General features: G+C 37.8%; 1 protein-coding gene across 4 annotated transcripts in view; it reads right to left on the minus strand.

Annotated features, from left to right (window-relative positions):
* The window catches only part of FAF1 (Fas associated factor 1), a 189,686-nt gene that overhangs the window by 114,572 nt on the left and 61,613 nt on the right, over positions 1-13,501 (minus strand). For all 4 annotated transcript variants that reach the window (XM_068163852.1, XM_068163851.1, XM_068163850.1 and 1 more), the window contains one exon: positions 10,218-10,323. In XM_068163852.1, the coding sequence (XP_068019953.1) occupies positions 10,218-10,323 (106 nt within the window). The remainder of the gene's footprint in view (positions 1-10,217; positions 10,324-13,501) is intronic.

The following is a 13,501-nucleotide window of genomic DNA, read 5'->3' on the forward strand; positions in this document are numbered from 1 at the left end:
CTCAAAATTTTCCCTAATTAAGAGCTACTGTTTTAGAGTTTCTGAGTTCAGTAAAAGGCAGCCTGTCACCAAAATGAGTAAAAGAAATGTGAGAATATTAAACTTTGTCTTTGTGCTTCTCCTGGAAGAATTTACAGAGATATTTGGGGTGCTGCATTCTGCCTAGATGCTGTGAATAACATGACTGAAGTGATGTCAGTTCTTAGGACTCAAGATTCCTTTTTCCATCTCCTTCTGTTGGAGATGGATTAAGAGATGTGATACCAGGCAGTCAGACTTTACTGTCATTTTATCACTATGTTCCCCCCAGAACACCGTGTTGTTGTTTTTCTTGGCATTTGCAAACAACAAGAGAAGTCAGAAGGCACTGCACTCATGTCCTGCTGTGAACATCATCCTCAAAAGGTCCTTAGAATGTTCAGGATCATCTGTTTGCTGACATAATATGCAAGTAACCACAAACTTCACTCGGGCTGACAGGATCTTGCGGCAGTTGCCCATCACCTGGAGAACTTAGTTTTCTGGTCTTTCTAAGTCTGCTTTGCTTCTACAGCTTTGCCTAGCCATGATTTAAATATTTTGCCTCCCCCATACCCAGTAGAGATTTAACTTGAGAAACAGCTCTGCCCTGTTTTCAGTTACCTTTGTGTCCCTATGACAGTAGATATAGGCTCAACCAACTTGTGCCATGCCTACTGTGATGCTCCCCTAGTTGGAAACTTGGGGGTTTGATTTTTGTATACATGAAATACGGAGTTTTACACTACAAGCTTATATCATTTCTCCTGTCCATCCCCCCACATATCTTCCAGCATTGCTGCTTTCAAAACAAGGCAAGAATAAGTTCACTTTGGTCTGCTAATCTAGGCAGGGAGAAATAAAGCAGATTCGAGGCTTGGTACAAACCCAAAAATTGTGATCAAACTATATAGTTAGTAAATTGTTTGTCTAAATCTTTCATGTATGATGAAAGATTATTATCGTAATTCATTAGCAAATTACAGACTTTGTAATGCAGGCAGCCACAAATTTGGCTTTGTATCAATCATTTTAGACCAGCTGGGTAGAAATTAACACAACTCTGGGATACATAAAATGAAGTGCTCTTTCATTTTTAATTTGCTGGAAACTTTGAAGGAAAGAAATGGAAGCTCCTTCAAAAAACAAAAAAAATAGATAAAAAAGTCACTTTCCCCTGATTTTTGTAAATCATTCCATTTCACTGTACAGATATAGGAGATACAAGCATAGGCAAAGGCAGGGTATGTAATTGAATACCACAGTAACTGCTCAAACAAAATAAATATAATTGTTTTGGGGGGCAGTCATATGCATTAGTGATCACCAGACAAACTATTAAACAAACACTAAAGCTAATATCACAAGATACAATATTGTCCAAAATCCTGCTCCGAGCTTTTTCACTCTTCCCAGATGACCTTTGTCCAAAACTGCTTGTTTTGATTCTGTCTACTTTGCCTAAGCTACAAGGCCATGTATAGTGACAGCTGCATTTGAGAGCAACTTAAAACAAATTTTATCTTAGTGGCACCTAATCCAGAGACTGGGACAAGCAGCATGGAAAAGTCAGTGTCAAAATTAAACAATGAAGGCTTTTCTAGGAACAGATGCTTTTTGCCTGCAGCTGTAAAAACCTCAAAACAATCCTATGCCCCACTGTCTGGTCACGCAACTATCACAAAGCAAGGCATAAATTTTGCCACTTATTGCAAATGTTTGCCAAGAGCCTCTATAACCCTTTTTTAAAAACAGTAACAGGGATTTCTTGAGGGTGATTATGAGGCCACTTTATCTTTTAAATGAGTGCAGGGCTCTTCAATTTATGCCCATGATTCTTGGTACTAAAACAAAAGAATAACTTTTCAAGTTCGTGTTTTACTCAAGATATAGGAACCTCACTGGAAAATTGCACGAAGCAGGTTTACTAAAGACAGAGAGAGAGCACTGCTCTTCTAAGATGTTAAGGGCAGGACAGAGACAAGCATTATTAATTCACATTTGAAACAGCAGTTGAGCATTTTCTTTGCATAGCAATTGCAACGCCACATAGTGCATCACTACCTTTACGCTGCTGCTAAGATACTGTTGACCACTTCAGTGTTGACTCTCCACAACCCACCGTTAAATATCCTCATCACCTAAACTATTCAAAATGTCCTTCTTCCTATTAAATGAACGCACTACTAAACTGCAAACTGAAATATCAACTCTTAGTGGGGAAAAAAAAAAACACCAAACAACTTCTGTAACTCAATGAATAAAAGCAAACCATCAACTCCCAATTAAATGAGCCATTTACAATGTCACCAATGTAGCCGTGCTCCGGATGAACTGACAGTTTTCAGATTAGCTTCTGTTGTGTAGTTAAAAGTGATAGCACCAACAGGATTTACAGAAGTACAATATTTTCAAATGTTTTCTCACCAAGCAAGCACTCCACAAATTGTGAAGTGTTTCCTTTCTTACTCAAGTTAAAAAAAAATAAAATAATAAATTATTAAACCAACCCAACTTTTCCAGAACAACAGTTCATTAGCACCTCACTATTTATAAGTATAATTGGGTTGTTTGATGACAAAACATGAGAGAACACTGTGCCTAGTATAATTTGCACAGATAAAAATTTCATTGTTTGAAAACAAATCAGCAATTCAACGATTGTTAGGGGCTGTGGGGTTTTTTTTCCCCATATGATGCAATAACAGAAGTGATCACAGAGTTAACAGAGGATAGAAAGGTTAAATCGTGCTCTAATAAACTTCCATTTCCAAGCTAATAATGTTTATGGGTTTTTTTACTGTCATTTTAATGTTTATGGTTTTTTTACTTCCAAAAATGCTAGCATTAATTTTTCCATCTTTGAATCAACTTCATATAATTTATACAGCTAGCAGTGCTCTGCTATTCAGCTACAGAATTCTGCTTTCCACTTTAAACAGCAGAGGAACTAGGGACATAGCTGTTTAATATGTTCCCTAAAGCTGCTTCAGTTTTCTTGTCATTTCACGCTAACACCTTTTTAATAGCCGGCATTATGGCAGAAGCCTTGCATAAAAATTCCCCACCCCAAAAGTAAACCACAGCAAATATTCAAAATCAGAACAGCAAGCAATGGTTTTAATTGCAGGTTTTTAAAAAATGCAGGCTTTTAAATTAGGTCTTGATCCCCAAAAGCCTTAGCATCCTTAAATTACACGAGCGAAGCCACTCGATTCGACGTGATTACTTCTAAAATAAGAACAACTCACATGACTGAGCATTTATGGAGCCGAGGCTATAACCAAAATTATAACAATGACTCCTCACTACTTTTAAATTCAAACAAATGGATCTTTATCCTTTGAGAGCTCCTCTCAAATCCAACTACACTTACGGATGGAATGTAATAGAGACAGAGGACGAGAGAAAGAAAGAAGGGAGCTATAAACACACACAAAACTACAAGCGCAGACGAATCGAAAGCTAACAGATGTGTGACTTCTAATTAGTTATAATAATCTGTGCTTTGACGCTATTGGAACATGCCTGGCCTTCCTTTGGAAATCAAACAGCTTCCTTTGGAGTTTTAAACTCTCTGGGTGCTTCTAAATTTACTCAATAAATAGCCCTGCTTTCAGCAAATTTTGGATATCTACAGTGATAACCTTATGAAAGGAAAATATTAAATTATAATTATCCTAAACAGACACAGTCTTGTGAAACTAACCCTACATTCATATGAAAATACAAAGCATTGACTATAATGAATTTGATTCATCCTTGGACACAAAGCTTTACCACAGTAAACTCAGTCAACTGTTGCTCTTGCCTTTATATTCATAGTACTTAAATAGCGCACTTTAAAACAAAAAAAAACTCCAATTGGCTTTTCATACATCCACCCTCCCCAAAAATAACGCACTTGAAAAACCCAAATGATATGAAAAGGCTTCAAGGCCTCTTTTCTCCTTTTCACAGCACTTTTTTTTTATTTCTGTTTGCAGTAATCTGCCTTTCACTTTCTCATTGCTACAGAACAAACGAGGAGGCTCAGCACTTTGAAAAGGGGGCTCAATGTGTAATGGGTCCACTAGAATTAATTTAGTTGCACCAAATCCATTGAGCAGCGAGGTTTTTTTCTCTTCTCAAATCATTTTGAGTCGGACGCAGCCCCCAGCCTTTGTAATTCTAGTAAAGCACTTAAAGTGCACAGTAGGTGTTCATCAGGACCATCTGGTCAAAAGCAAAACAAGCTGCTGATTTTGCCTTTGAATAGAATGAAGCAAGTGTGAATTAGTCTCTTCAATTAGCACTATTACAACCTGTCAAGTGCATATTGTAAAACAGGATTATTACAGTATTGGTCACCAGTGCAATTATTTACTCTCTGCCTTTTCTTGCATATAAAAATGTCCATGTTTACTAGTTTTTGATAACTGAAGATAGTTTCTTTAATGATATGCACGTCCAAACCCACCAAAACCGAAATTACAGGTTATGAAACATTCTGCCAGGAATAGATTAAGCTTCATAATTAATAGAGGAGGAGAAGAGTGCCTTTGCTTTATCGCTTGTTGCTGTTTCTGTTGCGTAAAGAGAACAGGAATACTAGTTATATACCTTTAACAGTATGATCTCTTCGAAACAGATCTCCAGAGTCAGGTATTAAGATATTTTAACTGCCTAATAAAGCTATCACTTTTGAACAGGTGCATAAATGGCATTTTCTCTTTATTTCCCAAGGAGCTTCCTTTTCACAGAATCCCTAAAACATGACCAATTATGAAAAGTTTGTTGAGGATTTCTTTCAGCAAATACATTTTAGTTTAGCCATGTGCTTGTCTTCTTTAAAAGAAAGGGGGGAAAAAAAATCCCAAATCAAGAAGTTGGTTTAGCTTTATGGAAACAGATTGATTCCGCCCCCCCCCCCCTTCTCTTGTTTAAAAAAAAGTCAAAACCTAGCTAGCTACCTGGTACTCATTTACCACTGCAGAACATGCTGGGTATCACAGATATTTAAATTATGTATATATCAAGTCATAACAACAGTAAAGTGAGTAGAATTTTTACAACACAGATTCCTTCAAAAAGCAAAGAAAATGTTTAAATTTCACATCCCCCCCCAAAAAAAAAAACCCAATAAAAATACTCTTGAGTACAATCAGCACAGCAGCAACCTATTTTACTAGCTTCTGACACTGAAAGAGTAACTACTGGTGCAGAATGTTCATGCACCTCCTATTAAACAGCAAAAAGTGTCAGCCACCAATTTTTATTAGCATAAGAATCGTTTCCCACCATTTTAAAGCAAGTTAAAAACAAAGCACTCAAAATTAGCACAACTGTTTCTGAAACTGTTCATTTATCTGCCATATTTGGTTGGATATGCTCATATCCAGACCTCTGGCAAATGTCTTTTATTATAATTACTTAGCTACAGCATTAAAAAGGATAACATTATTTATACCTATCCATTGTGTCTCCGTGACCTTTACTGTGGATGATCTCACTCAATAAAAATTGGCATGACACTGTTTTATACAAGATATCAAAAATGAGATCTAAAATACAAGACATGGATTACTTTTCTGCATGCTGGAAGTAATTCACCTGCTTATCTCTATTTATTACATTTATTTAAGGCTTTGAGATAAGGTTTCTGTCTGCATGGTGATAAATGGTGGGTTTGTGTCTTGTTTCACATTCATCCTCTCATCAAAAAAAGTTTGTTAAGATTCAGTGCGAAGGACTTCAAAGTCATTAGGGTCTGTCAACACAGAATTTATAGTTTATCTCAGCCCGAGCAGTTGTATGCACAAATAGTTCCTCCTCCTGCCTGGAGTGCTATTGGATACATTGCATTTCATATTCAACCTTAGCCAGTAAGTCTATAGGGAACAAAGAACAAATATATTACCTATCACAGGTGACAGGGATGCTAAGCAGCTCGCCTCCGATTAGGTTATTGGCTAAAGGCATGGAATAAAGAGCAGATGCAGCTACACACAGAGGCAGCCAGTATTTAGAGACCCATCTTCTTTGCATTGTTTGCACAGATTTTGTGTTTTACTAGGAATTATAGTGCCCAGTACACGCTTTACCTAGTATTCTCAACAGGAATCTTCAGCAGTTACCCACAAAATCACCAATCTACAAGAGGCCTGAGGTTTCTGCATATTTAACTCATCCACCCTTTAGCAGCCACAGCTTGTGTACACTGGACACTCCTGCAATCCTGCACACAGGAATCACAAAAAGGCTTCAAAGCAGTAAAACAGACAAATGCAAACTCCTTGTTTTTAACAGTTACCCCGTTTGTTAAATTATTTTTTTTCTTATGCCACTGACCAGGACAACAAAAAGTATGGAGCAGGCTATTGTGACAGGAACTCAGATTCAGAAAGTTTTTCCACAGATGACTTTGTCTCCCTCAGGATAAGAACACAAACTTGCATTGCATGAAACATGTAAATACGCCCCTCTTGGAAACGGGCTGTCCTTCACTGCCATCAAATAATGTAACTACAACGTGCAAAAATCTGAAGCAGTTCATGGCTAAATGAGACCCAGCTCATAAAAATAGACAGAAAACAAATCATGTTGCGTGTGGCACTGCCTTGTATTAATTTAGCACATAGCTACTCAAATTGAAACTGAAAAATTCTCTGACTCCAATTACAGACAGCCCCTACAAATTATCTTTGCAGAATAAAGAGCAAGTATTCAGACAGAAAACTCCTTTTAGTCTTGCAAGCACGAGGAGCTCAATTTGTTAGAACGGTCCATACTGAACCACATAATATAGTAGAAATGTATTCATTTACAGTCTTCAGATTGGTACCAAACCTGTTAATTTTCCACTTTAAAATGCAAATCATGGGGAAAAAAGTAGCCATCATATTTCCCAGAACAGCATCCTGCCCAGAACGAATTTAAGACTGCAGTTTTAGGAGAACAAACAGATGTCAGAAACTTGGGACGCAGATTAATGTGCAATTTAGACCAACGCATTAACTTTCCAAGCTAAAAACGCCCCCACCCAACTCCCCAGGAAAAAAAATATAGCCATTAAAAATAAATAAATAAATAAAATAACATTTTAAAAATTCATATTGGATCAGAGTGGTTTCACTTTTTACTTCATTTCTGAAGATTCCCCATAGACTTACAATCCCACATTTAGTATAACTAAATTTGGTGTAACACATTTTGTGCAACTAAATGGAACTTAACATTTTAATTGTTGGTTTTTAACCTGAGAAAAATAATTGTTGCTGCATAGACAGTTGAAGATTTAGATAAAAAGCATGAGAGTTGAAGATTGAGGTAAAGCTTTGTCAAGTAACATCGAAAAACCCAACCACTGAATTATTACACAAGACACTGTGGAAGCAGACACGAGCGCTACGGCTTCAGGCTCCTCTCAGAGGATTTTCCGTCTGACTCTTTCCCCATTTGACATTAAGATTTCTTTGAAATAACAATTAATCCAAATATCATTTACTATGCATTCTAAACAATAAAAAACGGGACAACACAGAACTGAAGCAATAGCAGTTTAGGAAACCGCATCAGAGAGCTCGCTGGATTTTGCATTTAATCCATTGCAAAATAGATTTGACAGTTTTGAAAGGGTGGGGTTGAGTTGTTTTTTTTTTGGGGGGGGGGACTGGGTTGCTTTTTTGTTTTAAAATTCACAGTACTAATAATAACAATAAACTAAACTAGCCCCGGAGTGACAGTTGCACCCAACTGTGGCAAGCAGCAGAACCTTTATGGAATTTTAAGTATTTCTTTAAATAATTGATGTAGTCATTTTGAATCTTTCTGCATAGGATATAATGTGTGAGTAGATTGCATTAACACTGCTTAAACATTTCAACTTGTCAGTATGGCCAAGTCGATTTCTGAAATATTTGCAGTATTTTCCCATCGAAACAGTAATAAAGGTAGAATAAATATATGCCACTGCTTTATAATCACTGAACATTAATGAATATTTTATGTCTTTTTAAATCTCCCTGTTTAATTTAAAAGGGTGAAATTAAGTCTCCTCCCTGCAATATGCCAATTATCTGTAAATCAAACAATAACTTGGCCATTATACTCCTTTTTGTTAATATACCAGAAGCTAATTTGAAAACACTGAACAGCATTTTTAGGGAATAATTGAATAGTCCTTCCTGCCCTCTTGTGGTTGGCAGCTGCAACGCACAGAGAGTTTTTCCACGGTTACAAAACCAGGCCAGATGGAAAGTAAACTGTTAATTTGTTCAAGTGTGAACAAAAGATGGGAGAAAATAAAGACTAGAGAAAGAATACATATATATATATATCTCTTCTCCATGGATTGTTAGATAAGGGAGAGTAGAGAAGACAAGCTATCACAAATTCCTCCAACTCACACAGACCAACCAGATTGATCAAGCATGTTACAATGCTCACTCCATGCTAAATGAAAAAAAAAAATTAATTAATTAAAGAGCCATTAGAGAGCTAACAGACAAAACAGTGCTTGTTTTCTATAATTATACAAATGTTCAAATGTTCACCGACCCTTTTACCTCAGCCAAATCCCCAGTGACTCGCAGGAGACTTTGCACAGAGAGAGAATATCCACCTGTTCAGCATCAGCTGCACAAGGTCCAGAGTTCTCTTTTCATTTTAGCCTCTGAAACGGTCACCAAAACTTTATACACTCTATGGTATGCAATAGGTAGACGCAAGACAGGCAACGAAAGGTCTGATGTTCATGGCTGGTTATGGAGTGGTATGGGTTCTTTTAGGATTTGGGTTGTTTAATGGGGAAAGCCATAACTGACTTTTAAATTACATCAGCTTCATCTGTTAGCATCCTGACTGTAAGCTGCCATTGCCAACAAGCAAGAAAACTTCAGCACATGCAGAAGCAGCCTAGATTCCCCATGCACTGTCACAGCTTTCTGGTTCCTTTAAGCTGGGTAGACCCAGCAGCAAAATAGTAAGCAATATAGCGCAGATAAAAACCAGATTATATGCATGTGTAGGCTTTCTTTCACAATTTCACCATTTTAAAATGAAACTCAAATATTCTGATCATTCATTTCCATAAACATTCACATTATTTTTAACTGTAGAGAGTCAAAGCTTGGCCCAACAAAAACCAAATGGATGCAACTATGTTTATTGATATTGTTGGGGAAAAAAACCAAAACAAACCATAACTTACTCTAATAGGTTAGAAGAGGTAAAATAGAAAATGGGCTTGACATATAGCAAAGATTAATATTTAGATCTTAAGCCTAATAGGATTCCCAATTAAAACAGTAAATGATCATTTTTCATTGTTGTATGAAATATTGCTCTTATAGCTAACATTAGGGAACTGAAAATAATTCTGTCTACAATGTCAGCATGTGACATGAAAAACTTCAACCAAACCTGCTCAATACTGAAAGGCTGAGAAGCATTGGAAGGATAGCAAACATACCTTTAATTTGAAAAGCAAACATTTAATCTTAATATTTTGTAATGTGAATTCTGAAGATTCACATTTCTAGATTGTTTGTCCTGTTTCCAGTAGTCAGTGGCTTGCATGGGAAATAATACCCAAAACATGTGGCATTAGGTATACCATGGAGAACCAGACAACAACCTTTGGCTTCAGAAAGGAGTTTTAGATCTAAATTCACAAAGTCCAGAGTCACATTAGAGATGTTTCTTCCCCTAGGACTTAATTCTGAAGTTCTCTACAATATCACCCCTTGCTGGTCATGCTACAGAATGGCAGTGACATCCATTATACACAAAACCATCTGGCTACCAAGCCACTGAGTATTACAGCACTCCGATAGCCACTAGTAAAATGGTAGAGGTGCCTAGAAAACCGACATGGAGATGGTTGAAAGGAGGGAAGACAGAGGGAGATTCAAGGGGCTTGAAGATAAAATATAATTGGAATAACTGCCTTTCCTCATCACTCTGAAACAACTCAGTAAACACTGCTCATATACCTTGCTACTACAATATAAAAAGAAACATCTTTTCTGCATAATTTAAAAGAAAAGCTTTTTTAGGACAAAGTTCTTTAATCAAATCACAGCAGTCTTGATGATCCAGTTGATTAAACAAAAAAAAGGCTAATGAAATAAAGGAATATCCATCAAGAGTCTCTTTAACAGAGCTGGCATTAGCTATAATGAGCTACATTTATTCTTCAGCTGTGAATCAGCACTCACCTCCTGAATGGTACTGCTTCCTGAGAAGTTGAGGTTGTACTCCCGCTGGACTTCTCGATGGGTGACAATCAGCATGAAGTTTTGATTTAATGACTCCTGCAGGGCCCTGAAATGGTTGAAAGAAAAACAAGAAAATCAGGGATAAGCATGTTATAGCTTGTTTTACAGTTAGATGCAAAAACCCCGGGGTACCCTAAACTCTACATGGACAAGTCCAGGCACAACATTATCATCTCTCTTTTCACTCTTAAATGCAAGGAAGCATGCTGAGAATGACCAAAGGCCATTCCTGAACTCCTTCCTTAATAAGGTGACTGCAGACTTTAAAGCTTTTCTAATGTTAAGTATTCTCAAAATTGAGAGAGTCACTTTATCTTCGCAAACATCGGGTGTATTTAGCACTCATAAAGCCATTAATACCAGGCTTGTAAGCATATTGATGACCAGAGGGAAAAAACATCTCAAGCTACAATGCACATGGAAAACTGATGGTAAGTAGAACGAGGCAAAGCATGCTCTCGCTTCTCTAGGGTTACCTGAAGCATAAACCAAACGGAAATGCTTCCACTTCAGTTTCATTCAAAGCAAATAAACCCAGCTAATTGGAACTGGAAAACTAACCACAGCAAGATTTCTTCAGGTGGGTACAGAGAAAAGTTAGTTCCTCTCAAATTGTTTTCAATGTACATTAAACATCTTTAATCATATTTTAGTTTAATTCATAAGATACAGATTATCTGCCTATGCTGTCACAAACTTGGGGTGGTTTTGTGATTTTCCTGGTATAAAAAAGATCCGGAGGTCACAAAGGAATCCTGTTTGCTTAATTAGGTACAAAATTATGCAGCTACTTACTTTTCAAAATAGAAGGCACGCCTTCTGTTACAGACAGGGCCACTACAGCTGTGGGCAGCTCTACCTAGGCTATAAACCTGCAGCAACATTGTAACATAGCTTGGATTTTCAAGCAGTGTGTATGCAGACTCGACCTGTTCACTGCCATACGGAATTCAATTGGGCTCATTTAATTCTTTTTATTTCTTTTCCTTACCATGTACACTTAAAAAATAATAGCTTTTCCTTCAGATCTTCACTGTTCCATGACACTTCAACATGTCACTCCCCTCAGCAACAAAGAACAAGTTTTGTGTCTTAAGTAAGATTGCTAAAGTACATGAGGCCTGATTTGTTAGTTTGAACTTCTACGGGAAGGAGTACTCTGCAGTTTTGCTGCTGAGATGGTACAGAACCCATGCAATGCTCACTGGATGCTTTAGCAAGAGATGCACATTTTGCTTTAACATCTCAAGAATGAATACCTTACAAAAATACCTTCATTCAGCTACTTAATCTGTGACATCTTAAACATAATATTCACATACTAGAAAACAAAATCGTGACATGCTATTTCTCATTCTTCATGGTTTTGTAATATGGGAAGATAAATTTAACTTATTGGAACTGCTAGGTATGATTTAGTATCACAGTATCATAGAATCAGTCAGGGTTGGAAGGGACCACAAGGATCATCTAGTTCCAACCCCCCTGCCATGGGCAGGGACACCCCACACTACATTAGGCTGGCCAGAGCCTCATCCAGCCTGGGCTTAAACACCTCCAGGGACAGGGCCCCAACCACCTCCCTGGACAATCCATTCCAGGGCTTCACCACTCTCATGGTGAAGAACTTCCTCCTCACATCCAGCCTGAATCTCCCCACCTCCAGCTTCATTCCATTCCCCCTAGTCCTATCACTACCTGAGATCCTGAGAAGTCCTTCCCCAGCCTTCCTGTAGGCCCCCTTCAGATACTGGAAGGCCACAATTAGGTCACCTCGGAGCCTTCTCTTCTGCAGACTGAACAGCCCCAACTCCCTCAATCTGTCCTCATAGGAGAGGTGCTCCAGCCCTCTGATCACCCTTGTGGCCCTTCTCTGGACATGCTCCAGCACCTCCACATCCCTCTTGTAATAGAGGCTCCAGAACTGGACAGAGTCCTCCAGGTGGGGTCTCACTAGAGCTGAATGGAAGGGGAGAATCACCTCCCTCGACCTGCTGGGTATGACAGATACTACAAATACAACTGAAGTCATCCATGCTGAGCACAAAGTTAGCTGCACTTCTCATAGAACCTGGTAGCAAAGGCTTCCCAAAAAAAAAGTACTTAATAATCCTTCAAAAGAGAAAAACAGTTGTGCAAAGTTGCATGCTTAGTTTCAAAGGTAATTCTAATGTGACTGTTAACAGTAAGCTTAGCATCAGCATCACCATATTTCCTTTTGGCCAATGTTCAGTAGCAACCAAAACATCCTGCTGCTCTGCTTTTTCAGATTCTGATTTTTTTATTTGCTTTCAGCAAATACTGGAGGCGAATGACATATTTAATTGCTCTGAAAACAGCATCTGTGAATGGCTCTGGAGCCCATGCAGAATCACACAGGCCCTGTTACAGCGGTCTGAAAACCTGTAGATGCTAACTGATAACGTGACTCACGTTTTCATTCCGTAATTGATGTACACACAGAATGAAACCGGTTTGCTCAATCGAGCCCCCAGTCTCTCAAGCTATGCCTGGTACACACGCTTCAGCACTATCCAAAATACAGCTCATAAAACCCATCTGGTCATAGGAAAGCTTTTCCACTCCTCTATTTCATCTGGATGTGATAGCAAGAGTATTTAGAAAAGGAAAATAAATACTCTTCAAATGCAGTTTATTTAAATGAAGTCCCTTAGAATTAAAAGCCTCCATTTTTGAGCTCACAGTTTTTTGACATGTCTATTCTCTGAATTTCTAAGTAACACAAGCTGAATGTTCGTAACAAACAAGTTCTCAGTGCACATTCATAGCCAAATACAGTCAAAGAAGAGGCTGAAATTTAAGCTGGCTAAAATAAAAGGCCAAAACAGAACTTCAAAATCAAAACAACATAACAAACATCTTGAAAACAGTGAGGAAAAATTGGTTTTGAAAGTGTATGGTTAGTTATTCACCTTTCCCTCAGAAAAAAAATAACACACTGAGGAATATTAGAATAGAATAGAATAGAATAGAATAGAATAGAATAGAATAGAATAGAATAGAATAGAATAGAATAGAATAGAATAGAATAGGAATAGGAATAGGAATAGGAATAGGAATAGGAATAGGAATAGGAATAGAATAGGAATAGAATAGAATGGACCAGACCAGACCAGACCAGGTTGGAAGAGACCTTCAAGATCATCGCGTCCAACCCTTCAACCAATCCAACCCACCTAAACAACTAACCCATGGCACCAAGC

Source organism: Melanerpes formicivorus, unplaced genomic scaffold (assembly GCF_026170545.1).
Source record: "Melanerpes formicivorus ecotype bairdi unplaced genomic scaffold, bMelFor1.0.p_v2 SCAF_75, whole genome shotgun sequence".
NCBI classification, from domain to species: domain Eukaryota; kingdom Metazoa; phylum Chordata; class Aves; order Piciformes; family Picidae; genus Melanerpes; species Melanerpes formicivorus.